Source organism: Quercus robur, chromosome 2 (genome assembly GCF_932294415.1).
Source record: "Quercus robur chromosome 2, dhQueRobu3.1, whole genome shotgun sequence".
In the NCBI taxonomy this organism is placed as follows: domain Eukaryota; kingdom Viridiplantae; phylum Streptophyta; class Magnoliopsida; order Fagales; family Fagaceae; genus Quercus; species Quercus robur.
In genome coordinates, this window is record NC_065535.1 from 56,886,323 (window position 1) to 56,913,694 (window position 27,372).

General features: G+C 36.7%; 2 protein-coding genes across 4 annotated transcripts; both read left to right on the forward strand.

The window, feature by feature from the left end:
* The first annotated feature begins 2,379 nt into the window (after positions 1–2,379).
* Positions 2,380–16,559, forward strand: LOC126714131 (pre-mRNA splicing factor SR-like 1). 3 transcript variants are annotated; one of them, XM_050414137.1, is made up of 5 exons: positions 2,380–2,620; positions 3,026–3,423; positions 6,156–6,246; positions 12,294–12,365; positions 15,335–15,494. In XM_050414137.1, the coding sequence occupies exons 2-4, from the start codon at positions 3,136–3,138 to the stop codon at positions 12,347–12,349; spliced, it is 435 nt and encodes a 144-aa protein (XP_050270094.1). In that variant the 5' UTR covers positions 2,380–2,620; positions 3,026–3,135; the 3' UTR covers positions 12,350–12,365; positions 15,335–15,494. The 3 variants fall into 3 exon arrangements, with proteins under 3 accessions (XP_050270094.1, XP_050270091.1, XP_050270092.1); XM_050414134.1 differs by having other exon boundaries at positions 2,381–2,620; positions 6,156–6,236; positions 15,335–16,559; XM_050414135.1 differs by lacking the exons at positions 2,380–2,620; positions 3,026–3,423 and having other exon boundaries at positions 15,335–16,559.
* A 7,461-nt stretch (positions 16,560–24,020) lies between these two features.
* On the forward strand, positions 24,021–25,649 carry LOC126701015 (uncharacterized). Its single transcript, XM_050399164.1, has one exon. The coding sequence runs from the start codon at positions 24,021–24,023 to the stop codon at positions 25,647–25,649; it is 1,629 nt and encodes a 542-aa protein (XP_050255121.1).
* Positions 25,650–27,372: the final 1,723 nt, after the last annotated feature.

The following is a 27,372-nucleotide window of genomic DNA, read 5'->3' on the forward strand; positions in this document are numbered from 1 at the left end:
AAAACCTAAAGCATATTATCATGGGGATAGTCATTTAAGTGAAAAGTTTGACATGATTTCTTTTGCACATGACTGGACATACTCTCTTTCCATTCATCACGCACCAAGCTTGCCCCCTTCAATACTAGGGCACTATGTGAAGATTTAATCTTTGTTTACTATTTTATTGTTGTTGGAATCATTGTTACTGTTGAGCTTGCATCAATTATTGATCTTGTATTGTTAGATTCTTATATGTATTAATTAACTATTGAAGCTATTTTTTTTAGTTTTAACTTAACACTTGACACGTATTATTGTGATTCATCTTATGGCTGGGATTATAATAGTCTATCAATCTACTATTGGACGCTTATTGTTTTATTTTCGTCTCATGGATGGACACCTAATATTCTATTGCTTTATTGCTGCATAAATCAAAGTCTACTTATGACACGTGTTTCATTTCTTAGATTTTGGGCATGGCTTCCCTTATGGGCCTAAAAGGTGCACTACTACTGCTAGTCATTAGCCTTTTTTAGGATGTCAAGTTTTAGGCTTGATTCCTAAAAATAAACTCGAGTCTAGCAAGATTAACCCTTCATGGTGGACACAAGGCCACACACCAAAAAGGCCCCCCAACACTATTAAAACCCCTATAAACCCCTATCCCATTTAGTTAAATTTTGCATAAGAAATAGAACACCAATACAAAAATAAATAAATTATACACACACACACACACACACACAACTAGTATAACTCATCATTTTATGTCCTCACATTAGAGAGAAGGGGGAGGCAACTTTACCAAAAAGATAAAAACTCATCTAGAAATCATTACCTCTATTCTCCCCCCTTCCCCTATTTTTACTTCAATAGAAAACAACACTATTGTTTCATGAAAAAATGATGTGATTTTTGTAGTTTGGTGCCAGATCCCCACTTAAATTCTTGATGAGGACTATTTGTAGTAGTTGGGAAAAAACTACTAGTCACATTTGTGCTATATTCTAGAAGGATTATTTGGTGTTTGTTTAGAAACAACTTATTTAACTTTTTGCTGAAAGTGTGTCGAAATATGCTTGTACCTTGAAAATATTTGAAAATTTGAGAAAATACGGGAAAATGTGAGGTTTTAAAAAGTTATACATAAAAGCTAAAATTGAGCTTAAAAGCTGATGCCAACTAGGCACCCAAGTTTCAACTGGGGTACCTCATAATCATTTTTAACCAAGATTTACCTAGTAAATATTTGATATAGGATTGAGTAAATGTTTGCACAACCCACACTCAAACAAATGTATTCAAATCTGCATAATTTGGAGTATCACAGGATGAGTTTAGTAGAGTTGGACAGTGGCTTTTGATTGTCATACCAATGAAATTGTGGGGTTTAAATTGACTCAATTAACATGAAAAAAAGGACCCAATCAAAATTAGGACAAAGTTTCTCTCCAAACTTCAATATTTTCATATATATATATATATATTTATTTATTTATTAAATATGAATTTTGAAAAATTCACCCGTAGATTGTATTTTCTTACTATATCATTTTCCATGTCTACAGAATTTCAAGAAGATCAAAAATTTATAACTATGTCATCAATCAAATGTTTAAATTTCAAATTTTCATAATCTTAAATTATGTGTAAAAAATAAGTTTATGAATCAAATAGTAATTAACTTCAGATTTGGAGGAGGCTAAAGGTGTATTGCCGCCCTTAGAGGCCAAAGCCAAAGCTTTGGAGGAGGCCGTGGACTTCGTTTAGGATGTTGTTATAAGAGATGTTTATTTTGAATGTGATTCAAAATTGATTGTAGACGCTGTGCTCGGTGTTAGTAGTCCTCAAGTGTCCATCTATAACATCATCGCAGGCATTTGTCAGAAATTACAAGCATTCAGGACTTCACAGATCTCACATGTTAAGCAAATAGGGAACTGGCTAGCTCACATCTTGGCTTAGCATGCTAAGAGTATTGAGAATTATGTAATTTTGATAGAGAAAAATCCAGGTTTATTTAGTCCGCCTTGGCTCAGAATGTACTGAATTTATTTTTTTCTTAATAAAGTTGTTATCTTTTCATTAAAAAAAAAATTTCAAATTTAAATGAAATTTAACATAAGTGTTAAGAGTACAAATAACATGCAATTCAATTATTAAAATTTTAAAATATATAATCATTGAAAGTTTTTTTTTTGAGAAAAAATCATTATAAGTTTTTTAGCGAGAATTTGAAAAATTTCTCCAAAACTAGTTTAGTCCTTTACAAATATATAGTTTAATTTGTTTTTATTTTTATTTTTTGGACCTCTAATAAAAAAAAGAAAAAGAAAAAGTGGTGCGGGATTGGTCCGGTCCGGTTTAAGATGTGGAGCGGTAAGGACGATAACTGTGAACCAAATATTACTAACTGTTTTGTTGTGTCAAATCCCTTTTCTCTATCGCGTTGAATACCAAAAAGACCCCAACTCAGCTGCCTGCGCCATTGTTAACTTTTTAGGGTTTGAGGTTTGTTACTCACATAATATTATTGTTATCGCATTCTTCAACTTCGCCTTCGTAATTCGCCATCGCACCAGATTAGCGACCCAAAACAAAGCTCTAACTCTCACCACCGCCCATATTCAAATTGGTGAGTATTCAAAACCCCCAATCTTTACTTCCTCTCTTTCTTTCTTTTACAGCTTCCAAGCTCAATTGCAAAAATTAGGGTTTTTTTCGATCTCTTTGTTTCTTTCTGATTTTCTAGGGTTTTCAATGTTACCTCTTTCCCTATTTTCCAAATAGTCATCTTTGATTTTGTGTGTGTGTGTGTGTTGTGTTGTGTTGGATTTCTTGATACTGAAAATTAGAGTTCGTAATTTAAATTCTCATTAGTTGGGTTTTCTTTGTTTTACAAACTGAATTAGAATGCACAAGATTGAATTTTTATTTTTTTATCTTTTTTAAGATTGAAAAATAAAGTTCAAAGAAATGTGACATGGTATTTGGTTCTTAGCAGCCCCTTTGGCCTGAAAGTTTTTTGTTGCTGTTGCAGGAATGTCATGGTGGTGACGCTTCGATTTTGTGTTTTTTGCTGAGAATTATAATACATTGTTTCATTTTCTGAAAGCGTGGGCGGAAATAAATATATTTGATTACCCCACAATGGAGATTCAGACTTGTGGCAAATCGATTGATTCTTTGCTAGAAAAAGTGCTTTGTATGAACATTCTTTCTTCTGATTACTTCAAAGAGCTATACCGATTAAAGACATACCATGAGGTGATAGATGAAATTTACAATCAAGTTGATCACGTGGAGCCTTGGATGACGGGAAACTGTCGTGGTCCTTCAACAGCTTTCTGTCTTCTTTACAAGTTTTTTACTATGAAACTCACCGTCAAACAAATGCACGGCCTCTTAAAGCACACGGATTCTCCTTACATTAGATGCGTAAGTGGATCCTTTTCCCTATTTATGTTTTGAATTAGATTAGTTGAACTTATTTGTATGCCTATATGTGCATTTTATACATGCCAGTTTGGAATGTAATTGAGAATATTGGTATAACTATCTAGCTAGACGAATATGTTTTCATAATACTTATTTGTGATGATCATATATATATATATATTTTGATAAGTAATAAAGATGTATATTCAAGAACACTACCTCATGCAGAAAGGCATGAGGCAGAGTTAAAAAAATACAGAGAAAGGAGAAAAAACAGAAAGAAAAGATACTAATTACAAAGGAGAGAGCTAAGGAACATAGGTAGGGAATCACTAGAGGTGAGTCCCCAAGCCCTAGACCAGTCAAAAAGGGAGCCACTGAACGAAGCCAATAGCTGGTCATCCGAGCTTTCCATGTCCTCAAACGTCCTCCAATTTTGTTCCCTCCAAAGACACCACATTAAGCAAAGCGGAGCTAAATTCCAACTTCTAGACGAATGCTTTCCAAGCCAATTCCACCAAACAAAGAGAGTATCCGCAACTGATCTTGGCAAAACCCATGCAATCCCAAATTATCTAAGCACCAAACTCCACAACTGGTAAGCCTTACCACAATGCAGTAGTAAATGATCCACAGTCTCTCCATTACAACGACACATAATGCACCAATCAACAAAGTCTATCCCTCTACCCCTCAAATTGTCACCTGTAAGTATCTTATCCCATACAGCCGTCCACACAAAGAAAGAAACACGTCGAGGGGCCTTAACCTTCCAAACACCTTTCCAAGGAAAGATAATGGGCAATGGATCTCTTAACTTATTATAAAACGATCGGATATCAAAATCCCCATTCTTCGTCAACTTCCAACGCATACGGTCTCCATTCTTAGTTGGAGGTAAATTGGAACCCAAAGTACAGAGAAATTCATCCGCAACACCCATTTCCCAATCATTTGGTCTCTGACTGAAACGGACATCTTGGCTTCTCCGTTCTCCTATCCCTAGCCGTTCAAGAGAAAAGGCCACTAATGCCTCTTTATTTGAGGCAATCCCATACACAACCGGAAAGGTCAATTGAAGTGGAGAATCCCCACACCATTGATCTATCCAAAGCTTCACTCTATCCCCCACCCCTACCTCAAACTGAACATTTTTACTAAAAACCTCCCAACCCATTCGGATGCTTCTCCACAAACCACATCCATGTACTCCTCTATCTAGCTTGGAGGTCCATCCCCCCATTCTTCCCCAAACTTTAGAGCTACAACCCTTCTCCAAAGCCTTGTCTTCTCAACCCCAAACCGCCATAGCCATTTCCCTAGTAAGGCTTTATTAAAATGATCGTATTTTTTATGATCAACTTATGCTCATCTTGCTCCTCTGTGGTTGCTGTTATTGTTGCAAAGCATTGCTTTGGCAGTTCTTGAGGTTTTTGGTGAATCATCAGGCTGTGTTTCTCTCTTTAAGGCAATACCTTGAGGTATTGAACCAATACCCAATTGCTGTGGCAGCAAGTTGGTAGGGCCATATTCATCATGTTTTGACAGGATAATGGGTGCAATGCTTGCCAAATGAGGGTGGGGAGGAACTTGGGTCTAACTTAGAATATCTAAGTTCTTGATAAGTTGCTATTCTATCAGGATATTTAGCCAAAATAGCAACTTTCAGCTTATCCTTAGTTGTTTTGCTTTGTTTTTATTTTTATAAGTAATAAAATATTATTGATATAAAAAAAGGGTCACCCAAGATCAAAAAATCAATCGCATAAATTACATAAATCTATTGAATCAACAATAGAAAATAAAGAGTGAATCCGCATAAATTACATAAATCTATTGAATCAACAATAGAAAATAAAGAGTGAATCCGCCTAGCTGACAACCAATCCAATAGGGTTCTAAAAAAGAATAACCTAAGATCAGGGATAGTTCTTTTTGTAAAGCTCCCATTATTTCTTTCCCTCCAAAGGCACCACATCAAACAACAGCCATCCATATATCACCATTCCAATGGTGGCCAAATCGACCTTGCCAGCAAGCTAACAACTCAACAACAGACCTCGGCATCACCCAGCACACTCCAAAGTCCAAACAAAACCAATACCATGGACCACAAATCATTGGCAAAGTTTCTTTATGGCGGATAAGTCTTTGAGCTTTGATTGCAATGAATTCCCCTTCACACACAGTTGGTTCAAAGTTTTCTTTGTTCCTTCGTAGTCTTGAGAATAAACTATAAATTGGGGCTCTAATTTTGCATTTGTGATTTAGTCACCATTGTCTTGGATGAGAAATTTTGTCAAGCAGTTGGCAGAAAAAGATTTCAACAAATCACTTGTGGTAGGGTTTTGGCTCTGATTCCAAATTGACATAGGACAAATTGGGGAATTTCTCTGTGTGTGGTTGTGGCAGGTTTAGAGTTGGGAGGATTTGTGGAAATATGATTTAGAGTTGTTGAAGAAAGAAAGTCTTTTTATGGCGTTTAGGGGTGGTATTAACAGTACTATGAACTATACCACAAGAAAGAGAAGAAGAAAAGTGAGAAGAGAGTGTTCATACCTAGACCTATAAAATTACAGAACTTTTACTCCAATTGGACTTCACACATGGACCCCATAGAATAAATTCTTGAATAGGCGATTGGATTCTATATTGGTTGCAGATTGGATATGTTATATATTGCTTGTCCTGTTCAGGGATATCTAGGACTGATATGTCAAATGTTGGTGCAGATTGGATTCCTCTACTTGAGATATGCTGCAGATCCAAAGACTTTGTGGAATTGGTTTGAACCATATGTTAAAGACGAAGAGGTACTGAAAGGTGTTCAGCTGCTTTTATCTAATGGCATCTGGTATTTTATATTTCATTATAATTTGAAGAAGCATTATAATTCCTAAATTATAAGGAATTTATTGAATGTTTACTTTCTTCTTTTATGATTACATATGCCTTTTCTCTTGCCCTCAAAATTTAGACTTTGATGATTTTTTCATCCTAAACCTTGATATTGTTGGCTCGAGTATACTTGTCAAATACCCAAAAAAAATGTTGACTTGAGTATTACCAAAAAAACAATTGTTGTGCGTTAGATTTGTATCTTGCACAGAGTATCTTGTTTCCCATTTTCAAAACTTTTGTTACTTTCTTGTGTCGCATTGTTGCAATAAGTTGAGTTTTATTAACCTTTGACATGAGAAATTTTTTGTAGATATGATGATAACACTTGAAACTGCAGATTTGGAGACACGAAACTTGATTCAGATATCTTCTTCTAGCTTTAGTTCATGGGAAACAACCATATAGTAATGAATGTGAGAAGAAAAGGAAAAATATATATATATATATATATATATAGTTAAAGCATGATAAGTGGGGCAAGGGTGTTGAGCCCCAATGGCAAGGTTTCAATGCCAGGGAAGCTAGTATTATTAGTTACCTTTAGCATAAATGCTTAGCTTGAGACATTTTGTTAGCATCATAACTATAAATGCTTTTGTTTAATGGGTGGAGGAATTGGTGTGATAAGCATAGGAGTCTTATACTCTTATTTGGATTGCAGTCCTCCTTTGCTTAATGTGAATATTATGGAGAGAATGAAATAATTGTACTTTTAGTCATGTGAAGCTCTCTATCATTGAGCTGAAATCAATGTTTGTAAGGTTGTTGTTTGAGTGGTCCTGTAGGTTTGGTCACATTGATGCATGTTCTGTTGTAGGGTTCATTGATTTTTTCTCTTTTCAAATATAATTACCGAATAATTGTAATTTTTTAGGTGAGTCATTTGGACATGAGGTTCTCTTCATTTCAATAAAAATTTTTATTATTTTTTAAAAAATCTAACCTTTCATCCATGTCTTAGTTTTGCATATGACTATGTTAAAGTGTCCATCTTGGTTACCTTGTTGTATAGGGCAGGTACATGCGTTAAATGCCATGTGGTTAATTTTTAGATTAGTCTCATTTCCAAATTCAGGAATAAAGGCATTTATCCAAATTATCGATATGGTTAGATTTTCTGCTACGTATGTTCCTGGCTAGAATGAAGCTATGTATGCTAATGTGCCTAGTGTTGAAGGAGAATAAGAAGTTTTAGAACTTGGATTTTTAAGATTCATTTCATGTTCAATTTTCTATGCGCTCTCTCTCTCTCTCTCAGGACTGTCATAGATTCTCCTCTCTTGCACGGTTGAGTGGCATTCCCTTGACATCTTGTATATTAATCTCTTTTGCTTACATATTAATGAAAACTTTTGGAACTACTTATGTGCTTATGTAGTATTGCCCAGTGTTGTGAAAGGGGCACTTGAAGCAAGAAGCACCAGAAGAAAAACACTTCTTACCCCTAAAGAAAAATGCTTATTTAGTATTGCCTCAGTGTTGTGAAAGGTGCAGTAAAAGCAAGCACCACCAGAAGAAAAACATGTCTTACCCTAAAAGCAAAGTGCATGTAAATAAGCATATAAAGCAAAAAAATAAGCACTCTTTTGCAAAGTGCTAAGTGCTAAAAAGCTTGCCTATTGATTTTCTATTAGAAAATCACTTCAATGAAAAATAACCATTGGATCTGAAACTAATTGAAATTTATAGCTGATTAGCTATATCAACTCTATCTTATGGTCTACTACACTACAAGCATGTTTTCCCATACATATTAAATCTGTAATAAAGTCTAGATGGAGATGTCCAAAGTCCAAGAAACAAATAGCAATGTGATGCTTAAAAGTTAAAACAAAAACTATATAAAACCAAAAGGGACATACTGTTAAATGAAAACAACATGCCATTCAAAAGAGAGCGTTGGTTTATTTATCCTTTTTTTAGCCAGAAACATGCTATTGATTCATTTTTTAACTGTTCAGTAGTTCAGCAGCTACTGAATATTGTACTATGCATCTAAAATATTGCACTTATATGTAACAGTTAAATTCTAAGTTAGGTATGTGCTTCCACTTCATGCTTTGTGCTGAGGCTCTAGAAAGCCTTTTTAGCTCAAGTTGCTTAGTGCTTTTAACACTTTCTTTTCCCCTACTGGTAAGTTACATCTGCACCTGGAAGGTCTTGAAACCACAATCTCACCCTCCACCTTGCTCTTACAAACAGAGGTGTGACTTGAGTTACAGCTCATTGGGAAAATTTTTGGTTGAAGTAGGCCTAGCCCTTTTAACATTGGTCCCATCAATGAAGAAATCTAAACAATACAACACTTCATATGCCCATAGTGTCATCTGTTTTGTCAGAGAAGGGTTGCAGATTGTGTTTGTGTATTTTTTTTTTGTTTTTGATAGGTTCTTTTTATGTTATAGTAACAGGGTTTGTCACGTAATGAAGTTGCCAGGGCAGAAACCTTTTTTTTTTTTTTTTTTTTTAAACTTTAGCCAGTTTGAAAGTTCATTTTGCTAATGAGATATAATCGTGTTGAAGTTATTTATTAAATAAAAATGTTCTCATCTGTTTCTTTCAAGGAACAAATCTGTGTTGCACATTGTATGGGTTATTGCTGGGTAATTGTCATTGTGCCATGTTACAGTGGTTTAACATAAATTAGCTACATTGGAAGGCCATCAGAGTTGAATTCTCTCCTTTTTCATCAATTGCTTTTAGAAACACAAATTTTCAAGCTTTCATTGTCTTTTCCTCTCACATTCAAATGCTGCTCCATAAGACTTCTTTAGGACTTATATCTTACTAAGGATGATTTGAGGGAAGCAAGATTTTAGGATTGGTGGAGATGGCTTACCTTAACATTTGAGGGAAAAAAATTGTGGTTGTTGGCTGTATAGTTTTGTTTGTCATTGAGTGGCAATACTTTCGACTGTTTCTTTAGCTCTTAATGACAAATTCCATGAAGAATATACATTCTCTTGATTTGTTTCCTGGAGTCAATTAGAAAGTATAGATTTGGAATTGGTCATGACACTAACCTTGCATATGACATCTATCCAACACGAAACTAGAAGGTTCTGGTTGACCTTAATTTTATTTGCATTTTTAGATCGTTGCTTTTAGCTCTCAACTCAACTGACTTGATGCAGTCCAATTACAGGTGTTTTGTTGCCACATATTGATGCAAGGAGCACAGTCAATTTTATTTCAGAATTTATTTTTCCAGATTTCATTTTTGAATTTTGAACTAGATTTCTTTTTAAAATTTGAATTTGGCTCTAATCATTTACTCCTGCATTGCCTGATAGCCAGAGAATTGTGGAGTATGGTGTCTACACTTTTTGGGATATTTTGGGTTATGCCCAAGGATGTATTAGATCTCCTAGCTAGCTGGTCTGGCAAATTTAGGAAACATAAAAATGGGGTGCTTTGGAATGTGATTCCGCACTGTTTGATGTAGGGTATTTGGAGGGAAAGGAATGCCAGGACATTTGAAGAAACTGAAATATTGATCCAAGACTTGAAGATGTCTTTCTTCCAGACTTTGATTAGATGGACAAATGCATTGGGTGTTTTCTTTTTTACTTCTGTCTGATTTGCTTGATAGATGTAGTCTTAATACTTCTTAGTTCTGTTTGTTCCCTTGGTTTCCTTAGTACATGCCCTGTGTGCTTTGGCTTTTTTGTATTTGTTTTTCTATCAAAGAAGTTTATTACTTACATAAAAAAAAAAAGAAGAAGAAAAGAATTTGGCTTTAATGTTGTTGAGGGTTTTATGGGATTTAATTGTGCTTTAGTGTAATACTTGAAGCCTATAAAACGAGGCTCTAGAAATGGTTCGAGGTAGTGCAATTTGAACAAAATTTTTCTGATTGGATATGTTTCTCTAAGCTTGGTGATTATTCCAAGCTACTGTAGGTGGTGAAGCCTAAGGTTTCCAGGCAAATTCTAGGAGGTGAAGCCTAAGATTTGTCCTGTTCTTTCCTGTTTTTCCTTTCTATCCTATTGATGCCGGGCCAATAAGAAAGTTCAGCACTATACTAGGTTTCTTGATGAATTCTTGAATAAGGAGTGATGTTTAAGAGTTTAGGTTAGAAGAGAAAGAATGTAGACGGCTATTTGGGGCTGAAACAGGGGATAAACAGAAAATAACATAAATAAACACTAGGCAATCACACCTAGGTCTTCCTAAGCATCACACCTAGGGTTCCTTGGCATTACACCTCAGAGAAGTTTGCGTCACACAAATAAAGCTTAAAATAAGCTGCTGAATTTTATTAATCAATCAAAATATTCTTCCATAACATGACCACAAAAGAGCCTTTATATAGAGGCTATAGTTATCCTTTTCTTAGCAGGACCTGGACTCTAAATAACTTATTCTTAGAATGAATAGGAATACTAATAATAATAAAAAATAAAAGACTTAAGAATACGTAAACATAAAATAAGACTCATGGGCCTTTGGTACGGTCAAGGACAGCCCATTCTGGATTTCTGGAAATTACCAAATTGCCCTTATTCTAATAGAACTTAATTAAAACTGATCCAGCAGCTTCTCAACCTAAAAGACTTAATACTAATAACTAAAATAACCTATCAAAGGTGCTAAGAGGGTCAGATATCAAAACTAGGCCACAATTCTTGAATCTTGGTATACTTTATCTTCTTTTTCCTTGAGCTCTTCCTTGTCCTCATCACCTATATTGCAATTTGTTGTGCATTGCATATTTAACAATTATCTCCCATAACTTGGCTGTTCTGCTCAGGCATAGAAAGCTGGAAAGAACATACATGTAAAATCTAGACAACGGCAGAGCCTTTTAACTCTTTATCTACCAATTTCTGAACTTTGGCTGTTCTTGCTTTGTCTTCTTTTCTTCTTCTAATTCTGACTAGGGAGATTCAAGCACAATCCTGGTCTGGAAGGTTCTCACAGAGTTTTTCACTATGAAGACCTAAATCAGTTACAACTCACTTAATCTGATTGTTTTCTGTGATTCTCCTTGTCTTCTCTAAATCTGTTATTGTTTTTATGCTTGATGGTGGAGAAAAGAGCAGCATCATAGCATTCTAAATTCCAAGAGTTATGTTGTCTACCGTTGAATTAGGCAGGCTTAGGATTTGAGTTGTAGGGTAACTACTAAGAAGGCTAGTTTGATAATTCTGGAGAATCTGGTCCAGAGGTCTGTGGACCAAATGGCATCCTCTTTCTGCATTAATAAAGGGTTCAGGGTGGGGTGGGTTTACTTCCTGACTTATATTCACTTATTAAAAAAAGAATTATGGGGGATTTGGGATATGATAATAATGCTATGAATTACCAAACAAAATCTAGAAATTCACTTTTCTCCCTTTGCTTTCCCCAATCTACACTGGCTAGAACAATATGGGGTCAATTTTCCCACCAAAATAAAACTCTAGTAGTAGGGACCTATTGTAGGATCTATTAGTGAGCCTCACATTGACTTGCAATCTTTGTGAAGGCTATCTGCATCACTGTCTTGAATTTCTCCTTCAAGTTTCTTGTGGTTGGGAACTGCAACAATATGAGTTTTAGATACTAAGTGTATAGTATTTTAGGGAAGCATATATTCTTTAATATGTTATTTGGCTAGAAATTTAAAAATTAAAAGACCAAAACAAGGTTAAATGAATGTTTTTATTCGAGATGATAGTGTTCTGTTTATAGATCAGAGAATAATTAAAGGATGTTCTGGCTCCTATGCTGGACTAAAACAGTACAACTTAAAATGAGACCTCTTCTAATATGCTCAATTAGTGCTCAATGCTTCTGCTATTTTATCTTTAGTCTGCAACTGCTAATTGTTCTTATCCGGTTATTTTTCCTCACTTTCACCATATCTATCTATTAGTGCTGGTCTTGTGAAACTGTTAAAATCACTTACTCAAATTTTAGTCATTTTTCTTAAAATTTTTGTTACACTTTTTCATTGATTTTAGAATCATGATATTGTACTTCAGGAATTCTCTCCTGGTTCAAATGGACGAATGACCACGATGGGTGTATACGTTCGTGATTTGCTTCTTGGACAGGTTAGTTGTCGTAAACTTCTGGTGTTCTTAATATTTCAAATATACATGAGCCAGCTACAGTATTTTCTTATTTACTCACCCCCACACCCTGCGCGCGCGCGAGTGTTTTGAAAATCAGTTAATAATATTCAGTGTTCATAAATAATAAAGTGCACACCACAATACTTATGAGTTATATATAGATTTTTTTTCATCTTGAATCCCAGTGTTCCTGAAGTTTTCAAAAGCAAATACTTTCGAGTGATACACCCATGGTTTGGTATAACAGTTCTATGAGATGCTAGTTCAGTTGTTTTTATGTTAGAAATACTTGAGTAGGCCACTTGAATTCTCCTAAGTTTTCTGGTCAAAACTTGAAGTGAGCTCGAATTTCTGTGTTCGGTTTTTAGAATTTAGTAAGATAGAGATAACTAAATGAATATGTTTTTTGCCATTACTTGACAAAAATATAGAGTATTGAGTCTGGTAACCACTTGATAGAATAAGCTTTAAATGGTAATACTAATAACTAGATTAATTTAGTAGAGTATAATTGAAGAGAAGAGAGCAAGACAGAAAGAGTAATACTAATAACTGGTTAATCTTTAAATCCACTACCCCCTTCTGTTTTCTTTATTGGGTTTTAACCCAGCTGTCTGAAAACCATACTTTGTCCTTCTGTTGTGTTAAAGCATGAAATGCTTTATGTCTTGTCATCTTCTATTTAGTGTAACATGGCCCAGGGGAGGAGGAGAATTTTGTCCGCTCGACCCCAGAATTTTATCTTATAAGATGGTCTCATGAGATTTCCTTCCCACAACATGTTTGGGTCCCATGTATTATGAGAGAGAAGTCTCATGAGATACCTTCTCGTTGAGAAGGTATGAGGGAGTTTACTATAAGTCTCATGCCAAAGAGAAAAACAATTATATTGTTTTGCTACCAATGTGCCCTGACACAAATAACACTTCCTCCTCTCACAAGAATGAGTTAAGCTTGTACATTGTGAACTCATTGGGTGCATGTGTAATTTACTCACCCGCCACCCATTCTTGTGAGAGGAGAAGTGCCATTTAAGCTGGAGCTCAATGGCTAAAGAAAAAAGAAAAGAAATCATATTGCGTTCCTGTGATACTACAAAATAAGGTTGCAAGATGAAATGCAATGAATATTGTATTTTCTTTGATGTTTTGCTCTTGTTAGTTCTTACAAAACCTCTGGACAGAATCACAGCTTGTCTTCATATCTGTGGGTCATAAAGTTTTAGGGGCACTTTCTACCTCTAATAGGCCATGAACTAGATCAGAATCATTCTCAACGAGTCCAAGATGTAAATCCATTGGAAAATGAAAAATACGCATGTCGGGAATGCATATAAATAAGCATACATGGCTGACATTTTGTCCAATCGTCAATCTGTTGTGGTGAATTTAGGTTCTGTCCCAAGTTTTCAAATTCATTTATCAGCAACATTATATTTGTTCTCTCCCCAAAAAATCAATTAGTTAACAAAACAGATAGACTTTATCTTAGATTTTCTTTTGAGAGGAAGTTGGTATAAGCCACTCTTTTTCATTGTACAACTTTTTAGAACCCCACTTTTTTCTAGATACGGCTTTTCCAAACAGTCCATGTTTAAAGAGTTACAAAAATAAGCTGTACAGCACTGAGACTTTTTATCAAACTATGCCTTGCTTTGATGACTTGCACTCTATGTTGTCAACTTTCCTGCCTGGATTGTTGTCACTGGGTTGCAAAACAGAAATATTTTTGATCACACACAATAGATGGTGTAGAGGGCAGTAGGTTCAGAACCTGCTCCACATATCTTAATGTGAAGCAGAACTGCTTGTACACAGGTTATCATTGAAATGGTCATATTTGGTTAATTATTCCCCATTGCTTAATGTGTTGTTTTTGGAGGGAGAGAAATAGTAGGTGTTTTGAAGATAATGAGAGATCCACACCAGACCTTAAGTTATTTTTCTTTAGAACTTTATTGGATTGGTTGGCTGCTATGCGAAACCAATCATTCTTTTCTTTAATTGATTTCCTTGATTCCTGTAATTTTTATACTTGATTGTTGACCCCTTGTACACTCCCTGTGTACTAGGATGTTCCTTTTTTGATATCAATAAATCTTATTATTTATCAAAAACTGCTTGTGCACATAAACCTAGGAAGCACGGGAAAAAGCTCAAAGCTCACAGTGAAGTGTCCTGTGAAAAAAAATATATATATATATATATATATATTTGTTATTCTGGAAATGTTCAAGACATGGCTGGGACACTGTCACGACAAGGTCCCAAGATGGTGAAAGAAATTGAAAAGAAAAAAGAAAAAAAGTGGGATTTTTTACAACCTCGCACAATTTGAGCTGTTGATAAGGTGTTTAGGGTTGTTAACAACTACACCTCGCTCACTCTAGAACACCAAAGGTCAAGAAAATCTAACATTCACATCAAAAGTCCAAAAACTCACAAATCTGGGTAGGAAAATTAACTTCTGACTGATGTCTATTCATAAAGAGAGTGCAAATAAAACTTAAATTTCAGAATATGTAATTCACACCCCTCAAAACTCCGTGTATTCCTCCATCTCTGAATACACGACCTGCAATGGCTGAGGACCATGTCTTGTGAAGGGAAGGTTACTAGTTCAAATTTCCCCATCCCCAGGCCCTTAGGCAAAAATTCACTTAAAAAAAAAAAAAAAATTCAGTATGAGAAATAGCACTGCTACCATTTCATACTGTGGTATTTATTCTGAAAACTCACTTAAGAAAGAAAAAAAAAAAAACTTGTCTGAGAAATATCCCTGTTATCATTTCATTCTGTGGTATTTATTCTGCACTAGTTGTAATTACCGTATTTCAGTCTTTAAATACCTTCTTCTGGTGAAGGAGCACCTTAATGGGTGATTTAACATGCTACATTTATCAACTTCAATTTATTGTGGTTCAGTGAATTAACACTCTGCTCTTGCAGTACTACTTTGATACCCTTTTTCCCCGCATCCCTGTTCCTGTATTGCGCCAGATTGTAGCTAATCTAGAGAAGTTGAAGCTTCCCAGTAAACATTCCGGTGTGACAGGGGAAACCACCCGTCATGGATCCGATGATACTGCTCGTCGGCCACCCTCTGTGAAAGCTGCACTCTCTGTCTCTTTTGGTCAGCGTGCTCCTCATCGTGCTTCTACAAGGGACTCATCGCCTGTTCGTCGAACCATACAGCCACCCTCTTATGATAGAGCCAGCAGCGATGATCCGCGAAAATCTCCCCGGAGCCGTCGTAGCCAGAGCCGTGATTATTCTGATAGAGAGCATTCAGATAGGGATAGGGATAGGGAAAGAGAAAGGGACCGAGATAGGGATCGAGAAAGAGAACGGGACCGGGACCGGGATCGAGAAAGGGATAGGGACCATGATCGGGATCGAGAGAGATACAGGGATAGGGGCAGAGACAGGGATAGAGTCAGGGATAGGGATAGGGACCGGGAAAGGGACAGAGAGCGGAGTTATGATTATGATCGGAGGTCCAAATATGCAGAAAAAGAAAGCAGGAGGGACTATGAGAGGAGCAGCCGCGATGGTAGTAGGCATTATCATAGTAGGAGTAGAAGTAGGAGCAGAAGCAGAAGTCGGAGCTTGCAAGCTGGCCTTGGAAACGATGATCGGCATTCGAGTCCACAAAGAGACGGGATCAAGGAGAAGACATCTGTGTCTAATAATCTGGCAAAACTTAAGGATCTCTATGGTGATTTAGGCAATGATAAAGGAGATGCTAGCATGGAAAGGATTCCTAGGAGGGATAATAGTGGTGAAGAAGTTATTAGACTTGGTGGTTCTTCTTGGAAATAGTGCTTAGTGGTTCTCATGCAATTCCTGTGTCATTGAAGTCTTTAAGCAGGATAGCTCGTGTTTGGATCAAGAAGCAAACACCTTAATCACATGATCCTTTTTGTTCTTTAGCTCTCTGCCTCTCTCTACGTAGATTGATGGATACTATCCATACTGGCTCATTTATTGCCCGTGTGCTGTTGCCGGGCTGCCTGTATATTAGATGTTATTCTGAATTTTTTTTTTCTTGGTTGGGTATTTTGTTACCATCTATTTAATGCATTGTTATTGGATAATTGTTTCAGAGACATCTGTGGAACATGTAATATTATATCTAACACTGATTAAATGTTGAAGAATACTTTTAACTGAATATGGTTTATTTTAGTTTGCTCAAAATCTTTGACGGTCTTATGCTTAGGTACTAAGCATGCCTAAGGCTGCTCATAAAATGCCTAAAAATCAACCAGCGGTGTACAATAGAACTGTTGTAAAGTATTACCAATTCGGAAACCTATGTCAAGCTCAAACTGGAATACGGATGTCGGTTTAATGCAGCTCTGGACTAGCCTCTTCTATTTTTTTGGAAGGAAAAGTAGCGCAGTAATTTTACAGTAGCATTGGAGGCTAAATTAGCTAAGGTTGATGCTTCCCCTCTGACCACCACAGGAACCACTATCACAAAAATATGTATATCATTAGCCCCTAATTGCCAAATATCCTCTAGTACCCTGTACTTTTATTAAAAAAAAAAAAAAAAAAAAAAAAAAAACCTCTAGTACCAAGGAAGCTTGCTGTGGATAGTGTTCTCTATAGCATGTAACTTTTAATCTCTTTTAAGAATTGTGTAACTCAATTGGTACGTCTGAATGTTTTCGATTGAGATGTTTATGATTCAATTTTTTATTCCCCCAATTATTGAATTATTGAAGAAAAAAAATTAGAACTTTTAATCTCTTTGGAAGTGATTTGTTTTGTGTAGAGTTTAGGCTGTGTTTGCTCAATTTTCTTTCTCTTGTGAGTCTGTTTGTTTCCCAAGAAAATAGCATTTTTAAAATTGTTGGCCCAATCCTCATTGATATTGAGTCCAATGGTGGGGATATGGACACCAATTGCGTTTTGAAATTTGATGAGCGAGGAATTTGAAAATTTTGGGATAATTTGGGATGGGATTATTGGAATTTTGTGCAGAAATTGACAAATTTTGTAAGATCCGGTTTGGGGTTATTGCAATTGTTTTGTACAAAATTTGTGTATTGTTTGGTAAATTTATTTTTTGATTTTCAAGTTTTGATCTAAAAGAAAATTTAATAGTTTTTAATATGAAAAAAAAAAAGATTTTTTTAAAGGGATGGATTGGATGGATGGACTAATGATGATAATAGATGAGAATTTAAGGGACTAAAATTACCTTTTTTTTGGGTTAAAAAAAGGGACTAAAATGACAATTGACCACACTTAAATGGTAAAATTTGCATTTTTCCTAGAGAAGATGCAGAAGCCAAAGGAGATACTGCACAGGCGCAGGAGATATGTAGAGTAAGATGATGTGGTGGGATTCAGTCATGACACTGAGGCATTGGTGAATCAGCTTATTGAGGGGAGTTTGCGACGTAGTGTTGTTCCAATCATTGGCATGGGTGGCTTAGGTATGACCACTCTTGCTAGGAAGATCTACAACAACAATGATGTCAATAATTACTTTGATTTCCGTGGGTGGGCTTATGTCTCTCAAGAATATAAAGTCAGAGACTTGTTGCTTGAAATTTTGAAGGGCGTGACACCACTGCCGAAACTGAAAAAATTTATCTTGAAAGCTGAATTGAAAGAGGAACTACTCCAGGGTTTGGAAGCGAAGTATAGCTCGAATAAAGATAAATTGAAAGGGACACTTATTGAAGACTTGAAAGGTATCAAGGAAATGAATGATGAAGAATTCAAAAAGGCTTTGTTTGAGTTCTTGGAAAACATACAAGACCAGAGTTTGAAAATTTTGCTGTTAGATTTCGTGGAAAAAATTTACAAAAGGAATGGTGAAGGATGGGAAGATATGAATGACGATGAATTGAAAAGTGTGTTGTTCAAATGCTTGAAAGACGAGGTATTTTCTTATCATGGACGACATTTGGAAAGCTGAACTATGGAATGAGCTAAGTATTGCCTTTCTTGATGACTTGAATAGAAGTAAAATATTGATCCCTAGTCGAATAAAAGAAGTAGCATTACATTTCAGTAGTGCCCCATATGAACTCCCTTTCTTAAAGAAGATAAAAGCTGGGAACTCTTCTATAAGAAGGTGTTCAGGGGAGGTCCATGTCCTCTGGAACTTGAAACTCTAGGAAGACATATTGTGGAAAGTTGTGGTGGTTTACCACTTGCTATTGTCATATTGGGGGGTCTTTTGGTGAATAAGGAGAAAATGCATCGAACATGGTCAAAATTGACTGGCCATGTCAATTGGTACCTGACTCAAGATAGATCATGTTGTATAAACATATTGGCTCTAAGTTACAACCATTTACCCCGACACCTTAAACCATGCTTTTTATATTTAGGTATCTACCCAGAAGACTTTGAGATACCTGTGAGACAACTAATCCGACTTTGGATAGTTGAGGGATTTATACAGAAAACTGGCAACGAGAATATGGAGGATGTTGCTAAAGACTACTTGGAGGAACTCTTTGATCGGAGCCTGATTCAAGTGGCAACGAAAAGGCTAGATGGAGGAGTCAAAACATGTCATATACATGGAGTCAAAACATGTCATATACATGATCTTCTACGAGACCTTTGTATATCGGAGAGCATTGAAGGGAAGTTTATTGAGGTTCGTTCAGATGTTTACTTTTCACCCATGAGCAAATCCCGTAGAATTTCTATCCACTATGCCAACTATCCATACATTTCTTCAAGCCCTTGTGAGCCTTCAAATAGTCGTTCTATAATAGGCTTGGGGGGGTTGTTAAACTCCAGAATCCTCCTGATGAAAGTTACTTGGAATGGCTTTGCAAAAGTAACAAGTTGGTTTGGGTGAGAGTTCAGGAATTTGAGCATTCGTTGCTTAATCCCCAAAAATATTGAAAACTTGATCTTTTTGAGGTGATAGAGTCCATCTGATTCTAGATTCTATATGCAACCTCTGGAATCTAGAGACCTTGGACATGAGAAATTCTGAAATAAAATGCTTGCCGAAGGGGAAATGGAAGTTACAAAAATTGAGACATTTGTACCTGGATGGACCAACATATCTACCTAAAACTGACAATAAAGCAGGTTTACCTAATCTTCAAGTCCTTACTGGTATAGATTTAAATGAAGACACTACGAGTCTCTTTGCCATGGCCAGATTTCCTAATGTCAGAAAATTGAGATTGCATTCTTCAAGTTGAAGGGAGTCAATGCTTTTGTCAAGCCTCCATCCCTTGCGCCATCTACAAACTTTGAAGATTTATGAAATTCTTCACTTGTCAAGTCCACTTTCACTCCAGTTGAGCCTCACAAAGATAACCTTAGAACGCACAGACTTATTACAAGCCATGAAAGTGTTGGGTAGCCTTACCAATCTTCGAATACTTGAGGTAGTAGGAGGTGTTCATCAGAACTCCCTCATTTGTGTCGAAAGAAGTTTTCGTCAACTTGAAGTCTTTAAAATGGCAAATGTGGATGTTTTACAATGGATTATGCAGAAAGGTGCAATGTCTAGTCTTCAACGTTTGGTCTTGGACCGCTGCAAATTTTCTATAATGCCCCCAGATGAACTATCTTGCTTGACTACCTTGAGGGATGTGGAAGTTTTACATCCTTCTCCAAAATTGGCAAAGATGCTTCAACAGTTGGAAATGAGGGATGGATGTAAGCTCCAAGTCTATCCACCTCTACATCCGACTAGTTGCAAAACCTTGCAAGGCACGAGAAAACCATTGAAAATGGGATCAAAAGAAAGTGTGGTTTATTTTTATTTTACTTTATTGTAGTTTGAGATTTTACTATAAACTAGTTGTGATAATTTTTTTAGGGAGTTCTCATTAAATATATTATTATCTGTATATATTAAGAGAATTCAGAAAGTTAGTTATTAAATTTTTTTTTTCTGTCAAAAATCTCCCTAAATTAATTAACCAATAACTTAAAAATGAGGTTAAAATAGTATATTGGCAAAAAAAAGTCAGTTATTGCTTTTTTTACTTAAAAAAATATCCCTACCTAAAACTTAAAATTGGGGTTAAAATAGTAAATTGATAAAAATAATAAATTCCTACTTCTACGTTGAAATGCCTTCTTGCTTCTAATAAACTCTTACTTTTACATTAATTTAAATTCCTACTTTTACTCTCTAACTACCTACAAAATAGGATAACTTTTTTGTTAGTTTTAAAACTCTTCCAATCTACAAAATTCACCCCACGTATTCATTTTTTTTTTTTGAGTGATTGGAAAAAGTAGAAATCTCAAATTATGATAAATGCAAATTATTAATCTTTACCTAAAAAACAGAGAAGCTTCTGCGTGTGCTCAGAGGCTAGTTATTATTATTGTTTTAATTATTAACAATTGATTTTTCATTATCTTTTAAGTTAATAAAAACTTTACATATACATTTTTTTTAATGTGAATCTTTACATATACCTTAAATAAACTCTATATATTCTACTTCTTTAGATGCGTAAAACCATAAACTACTACTTCACAATGATAGTGACTAATTGGTTTTATTATTTTTTTTAATGATCTTATTTGTAAAGTTTCTTACCATTATCATATATTTATTGGTTAATGATTTGCATAACATAGATGTTAAATGAGAGGTAGTATCGTTCATTAAAATTTTAAAAGTACTAGTGTGTGAAGATTTTATAGATATATTATAACTAAGGTTAAATGAAATGTTCAAAAAAATGATTTAAAAATTTTCTAACTTTATTTCTTATGTAATTTCTATTATTACTTGAGAACATCTCATTTTTAGTTATAATTGGAAAGGGTTTGACTAACCTCCAGTACTTTTTTAATTAGACATGTCCTTTTGTTTTAAATATACAATGACAAGTGGAAATGAATTTTAATCTTCACATTTTATTTACTTAGTGGGTGACGTGACAATCTCTCATTAAAACAAAATGAGATTTCAATTAAAAAAGTACTGGAGGTAAGTCACACCTGATTGGAAATATGGTTTCCTTGGTTAGAGTTTGATTAATTCTAAGTTCAAATGTAGTACTATGATTGTATTTAATTGTTGATTATTGATTTAATTTTTTAAGTGAATGTAACGTTTGATTTTATTTCATTGTAATGTTTCTAATGTTCTCTGTATGATCATCTCTATTTTATCTTATACTTCTTCTTATAGCCTCTTTGTTTTCCAAGTAACAGTTACTAATTGCCGTTTGATTTTTTTTTTTTATCTACTTTTTATTACTTTGTATTGCTTTTTTTTTTTCTTTACCATAAGCCTCTCTCTCTCTCTCTCTCCATTGACACCCATTGTTTTCCAAAATTTGATGATGATTCTATTGCATTAAATATGCATTTCTAGCGTTTTTTTTTTTTTTTCATTTAATTTTGCTACCCTTAAGTTAGTATGCCCATAACTATTATTTATTTATTTTTATATATGTTATATTTGGTTTGATATCCTCACTAATTTTTTTTTTTTGATTTAGTATTTCTAAATTGGCATTTGTTTTGTATTCATTTTTTCCTTGGGTTTAACTTACCTCCAGTACTTTTTTAACTGAAATTTCGTTTTATTTTAATGAGAAATTACCACATTATCCACTAACTTAATAAAAAGTCGAGATTAAAACCCACTACTACTAGCCATTGTATATTTAAAATAAAAGGACATGTCCAATTAAAAAAGTACTGTAGGTAAGTCAAACTCTTTTTCCTTTATGCATTGGATGTGAGAATGAGTGTGTCCCTAGCATAGCATTATTCCATTTTATGAGAACAATTTTATTTATTGAATTTAAGTAAATATTTTATTTTTATTTTTTTAAATAAAAAAGGAGAGAAAATATAAATAATTTAGTGATATGAAGGATGTGACTGAATTCAAATGTTGAATAAAATATCATGAGAAGAAGAAAAAAAAAGATATAACAATGAATACCAAATTATCCAAATCATGCTATGTAATAGAATACTAACATTCTTATAAACTATCATTATTTTTTTTAGTGCAATAGGATAACATTAAACAATCTTAAATAACCAAAAGAAAAAAAAAAACTTAAAACACAAAATTATATTGCATCAACCTGAAGTAGAGTTTTAAAAAATATAAAAATTTATCAATCTAAAGTAGATATGCAAGAAAAATAAAAAAATCCACCAAAAAGAGAGAGAGAGAGAGAGAGAGAGAGAGAGAGAGAGAGAGAGAGAGAGAGAGAGATTTTTGTGAGGGAAACTTATCTATAGAATGGAAGCGAGAATGAAAAATTTATACTAAGAGGATGAGAATAAAAATAGACAAAATAAAGGAAGATAAAGGAAAAGAAGAAGAGTGATATTAAGGTAGATGGTAGTGAGGAGATAAAAAAGTAAAAGGAAGGTGAAAGTATATGTGGGGGCCAGTTAATCGGGAAGTATTGTTAAAAGCGGTATTTACTGGGCCTATAGCCCTATCCGAGGACGTTAGACCATCCGAGGAGGCCTAAATAATTCTGTGAGTAGAATAAAGTTAAGAGAGGAGTAGAGGCAATGTGAGATGGGTCTAATAAGCGTCCGAGGACAAAAGTATTCTCGGCAACATGTGTCCGAGGTGAATCTGAGTGCCTTATCATTACGGACTTACTTCGGGGTTACGTCACAGCTGAGGGTAGGACATTGGATCAGGGATAAGAATAAAAAGACAGACAAATATCTTCAAAGGCTGCGACCTCCGCATTAATTGCCTCTCAAACAACTCTCTGGCCGCATTAATGTGGAAGTGATGCCTAAACAGTGATCAAGCAGCCTTATAGCTACTGGTTGATGGTTCCAGGAAATGTTGGATGGGACAGGAAGGAATCCCCCTAATCTAACATACACGTGTGTGGTAAGGATGACACAAAGATTGCAATATATAACCTGGAAGAATGCACTGAAAAAGGGATTGGAACTGATATGCAATTTATGTCTTGAAGAAAACCATATGAAACAAATAACTTAGTTTGTTCCGAGGATAAAATTCAATAATCTTGTTTGTGTCATATCATCTTGAATCGTTAAGTTTAGTCGTTTTTCTTCTGGGATAAATCTAGTTCTTCAATCCATGCTCTACAAATTTATTGTTTGGGCCGTTAACGTTTGAGCCAAATCTAGTTTTGGGATCAATACAATTTCAGTTCCTACAATTGGCGGCGTCTGTGGGAAGAGTTTGATTGAGGCCAAAGGAAATTCGGTTACAACATTCACGATGGAGGAAGCAGGTCCATACCAGGTAGCAGCGGGGTTGCACCAGACAGATGCTGACCCACACCAAGCAGAATCAAGGGGCTCCCAGCATGGCAATCTATACCAGAGCCTCGAACGGAGAGAGGATCGTGAGGGAAGTGTACGCAAAACTCATACCAGCAAAAGCCAGTCTCGAGGGAAGAGTCGTGTATCACATGCAAAGAATGACAGGGACATGCAACGTGAAATTGATGAATTGAAAAGAGATTTGCGTCACATTTGACGAAGATATTCTCCACCCAGCTCCGAGCCTTCCTCCGAGGAGACAGATGGTGCTAGTTATAAACGGAGATCCAGAACCCCGCCTAGCGAGACCTTTTCCTATGAAGAGGAGCCTCACCATCGACGTAGGTACAAAAGTCCGCCTCGCAGAGGCGTGGGGAATAACGCCATGAACAAAGCGTTAAGCCAAGTTTCCAAATCACCCTTCACAAGAAATATAGAGGACGCGAATCTTCCTCGGCGATTTCATCAGCCTACATTCACCCTATATAATGGTCGGACAGACTCGGTGGAACACGTTAGTCATTTCAGCCAAAGGATGGCTATCTACTCCAGAGATGAGGCTTTAATGTGTAAGGTATTTCCATCAAGCTTGGGCCCGGTGGCGATGAGATGGTTCAACGGTTTAAAGGCTAATTCTATCGATTCCTTTAAGAAACTTTCCCGGGCTTTTGGCGCTCGTTTTATTACCTGCAGCAGGGTTCCTCGGCCGTTGGGATCCTTGTTGTCTATGTCTATGCGAGAGGGTGAGACTCTTAAAACTTATTCGGATAGATATTGGGAGATGTTTAATGAGATAGAGGGAGAGCATGATGATGTGGCTATAAGTACTTTCAAGGCCGGTCTTCCAGCTGAGCATGATTTGAGGAAGTCTTTAACTGGTAAACCTGTTACTAGTATACATCAATTGATGGATCGGATTGACAAGTACAGAAAAGTAGAAGAAGACCAACTTCAGGGAAAAGGAAAGGCTAAGGTAATCCCTCAGGAGATGAGGGATTTTAGGTCGGACAGGTACAACAGTAACTGGCCTCAGAAAGACTTTGTTGGGCAGTCAGGTTCTGCCAACACCCAGGCGGTTAATGCTGTGTTTCGGGAGCCGGTGCAACAGGTGCTGAAGAAGATTAGGAACGAACCATTTTTTAAATGGCCTAACAAGATGGCAGGGGAGCCTACGAGACGCAACCAGAATCTTTACTGCCACTATCATCAAGATCATGGACACACAATTGATGATTGCAGGAATTTATGGGTCCATCTGGAACAACTAGTCCGAGAGGGGAAGTTGAAGCAACTCTTGCACCACTTCAGTGGTCGGGTAGGCCAATTAGGCTCGGAGATGCGGGGGGATGCTTCTTCAAGTCTCCCCCTTGGCACAATAAACGTTATTTTTGCTGCCCCGGGGAGGACTGGCTCTTGTCCATCCAGGGTACTATCAGAATCCCGATCTCCGACCAAGGAGTATAGCTCAACGTCTAAAAGAGCCAGGATGGACATCCCGTTGGTCTTGGGCTTTTCAGATGAAGACAAAGTAGGAACCATACAGCCACATGATGATGCTCTGGTGGTCACACTGAGAATCAGCGGGTACAATGTGAGGAGAGTAATGGTTGACCAGGGCAACGTTGCTGATATAATGTACCCTGACTTATACAAGGGGCTAGGCTTGAAGCCTGAGCACTTGACAACTTACAGTTCACCTCTGGTGAGTTTTGAGGGAAGAATGGTCGTCCCAAAAGGTCAGATCAGGCTACCTGTGCAGGCCGGTACGGATATGGTGGAGGTGGAGTTCATCGTTGTAGATGTTTTCTCTCCATACACGGCTATTATGGGCCAACCTTGGCTCCATACCCTGGGGGTAGTCTCCTCTACTCTACACCAGAAGGTAAAGTACCCATCCGGAGGCCAAGTTTTGGAGATAGTGGGAAGTCAGGCTATAGCCTGGCAATGCCTGGTAATGGCTATCCAACATCGGCCAGAGGCGGAGACCTCGGCTACCGCCGATAATGATTTATAGCAATTAAAAGCCCCAGCATTACCCTTAAATGGACTGGCCGATGAGGCAAAATGCGAAGATCTGGAGAGGGTAATTGTTGCTGATGATCTAGAGAAATTCTTCCAGATTAGGGTTAAACTGCCTTCGCGAGAAAAGGAGTAGTTGGTAGAATTCCTCAGAAAAAATGTCGATGTGTTCGCATGGAGTCCATACGAAGCCCCGAGTATAGATCCGAGCTTCATCTATCATCAACTCAATGTGAATTCTTCAATTACTTTGAAGAGACAGCCACCTCGGTGACCATCAAAAGAGCACGCCGAAGCCGTCAGGGCTGAGGTGGCCAAGTTCAAGCAGGCCGGGGCTATCAAGGAGGTTTTTTATCCTCAATGGTTAGCCAACACAGTGGTGGTGAAAAAGAAGACTGGGAAGTGGCGAGTGTGCGTGGACTTCACGGACCTCAATAATGCTTGTCCCAAGGATCCTTTTCCTATGCCGAAAATAGACCAATTGGTGAATGCAACAGTTGGTCATCCTCGGATGACTTTTTGGGATGCCTTTCAAGGATATCACCAAATACCGCTAGCATTGGACGATCAAGAGAAGACAGCTTTTGTCACCTCTATTGGAAACTATCATTATAAAGTGATGCCCTTTGGTTTGAAAAATGCGGGGTCTACCTATCAACGGATGATGACTAAAATGTTCGAATCACAACTGGGCAGAAACATTGAAGTCTATATCGATGATATGGTTGTGAAGAGTAAAGTGGTGTCTGAGCATGTGGAAGATCTTACGAGTATTTTTGGAATTCTGAGAAAGCATAAGCTACGCCTCAATGCCTCAAAATGTTCCTTTGGTGTAGGCTCTGGAAAGTTCTTGGGGTATATGGTGACTTATGGGGGAATTGAGGTGAACCCAGACCAGATTAAGGCCATTAACGATTTACAAGCACCTCGGAATCTAAAAGAGGTGCAGAAACTGACAGGAATGACTTCTGCTTTGAACCGATTTATCTCCCGGTCAACTAATAGATGCAGGCCCTTCTTCCGTTTACTGCATAAATGGAAAGGATTTGAGTGGACCGAGGAATGTGCTGTAGCATTTCAGCAGCTGAAAGAGTACCTATCTCGGCCACCTATCATGTCCAGCCCTGAGGTGGACGAGGTCCTGTTTGCTTACCTGGCAGTTGCCTCTCATGCAGTTAGTTTTGTCTTAATACGAGAGGATAGTGGCGTTCAAAGGCCATTTTATTACGTAAGTAAGTCACTTCATGAAGCCGAGGTGCGATACTTATCCCTAGAAAAGGCCATCTTGGCAGTAATCCATGCGACTTGCAAACTCCCACATTACTTTCAGGCGCACACTGTAGTAGTCCTAACTCAGCTGCCACTCAAGTCTATACTTAGAAGCGCAGATTACACGGGGAGGATTGCTAAGTGGGGCACGATCCTAGGAGCTTTTGACATCAAATACATGCCCCGCATCTCTGTGAAAGGCCAGGTCCTCGCTGATTTAGTAGCCGAGTTCACCGAGCTCCTAGAAGAAGCTGAGATGAAGCAACATGACATGGATGAAAAGTCGGTTGGCCTGATTTCCACACAGGACATCTCATCCTGGAAAGTATATGTGGATGGTGCAGCAAATCAACGGGGAGCGGGAGTGGGGCTAGTGCTGGTATCCCCCGAAAAGATCATCATTGAGAAGTCCTTGAGGCTGGGATTCTCAGCTACTAACAACGAAGCAG

What these genes read in the sequence shown, in the direction of transcription:
- LOC126714131 (XM_050414134.1), top strand. Translation starts at nt 3,136, where the DNA reads ATGGAGATTCAGACTTGTGGCAAATCGATTGATTCTTTGCTAGAAAAA. An exon ending in ATTCTCCTTACATTAGATGC is followed by an intron (nt 3,424 to 6,155) that starts GTAAGTGGATCC and finishes ATGTTGGTGCAG; the next exon opens with ATTGGATTCCTCTACTTGAG. An exon ending in GTGATTTGCTTCTTGGACAG is followed by an intron (nt 12,366 to 15,334) that starts GTTAGTTGTCGT and finishes CTGCTCTTGCAG; the next exon opens with TACTACTTTGATACCCTTTT.
- LOC126701015 (XM_050399164.1), top strand. Translation starts at nt 24,021, where the DNA reads ATGAACAAAGCGTTAAGCCAAGTTTCCAAATCACCCTTCACAAGAAAT.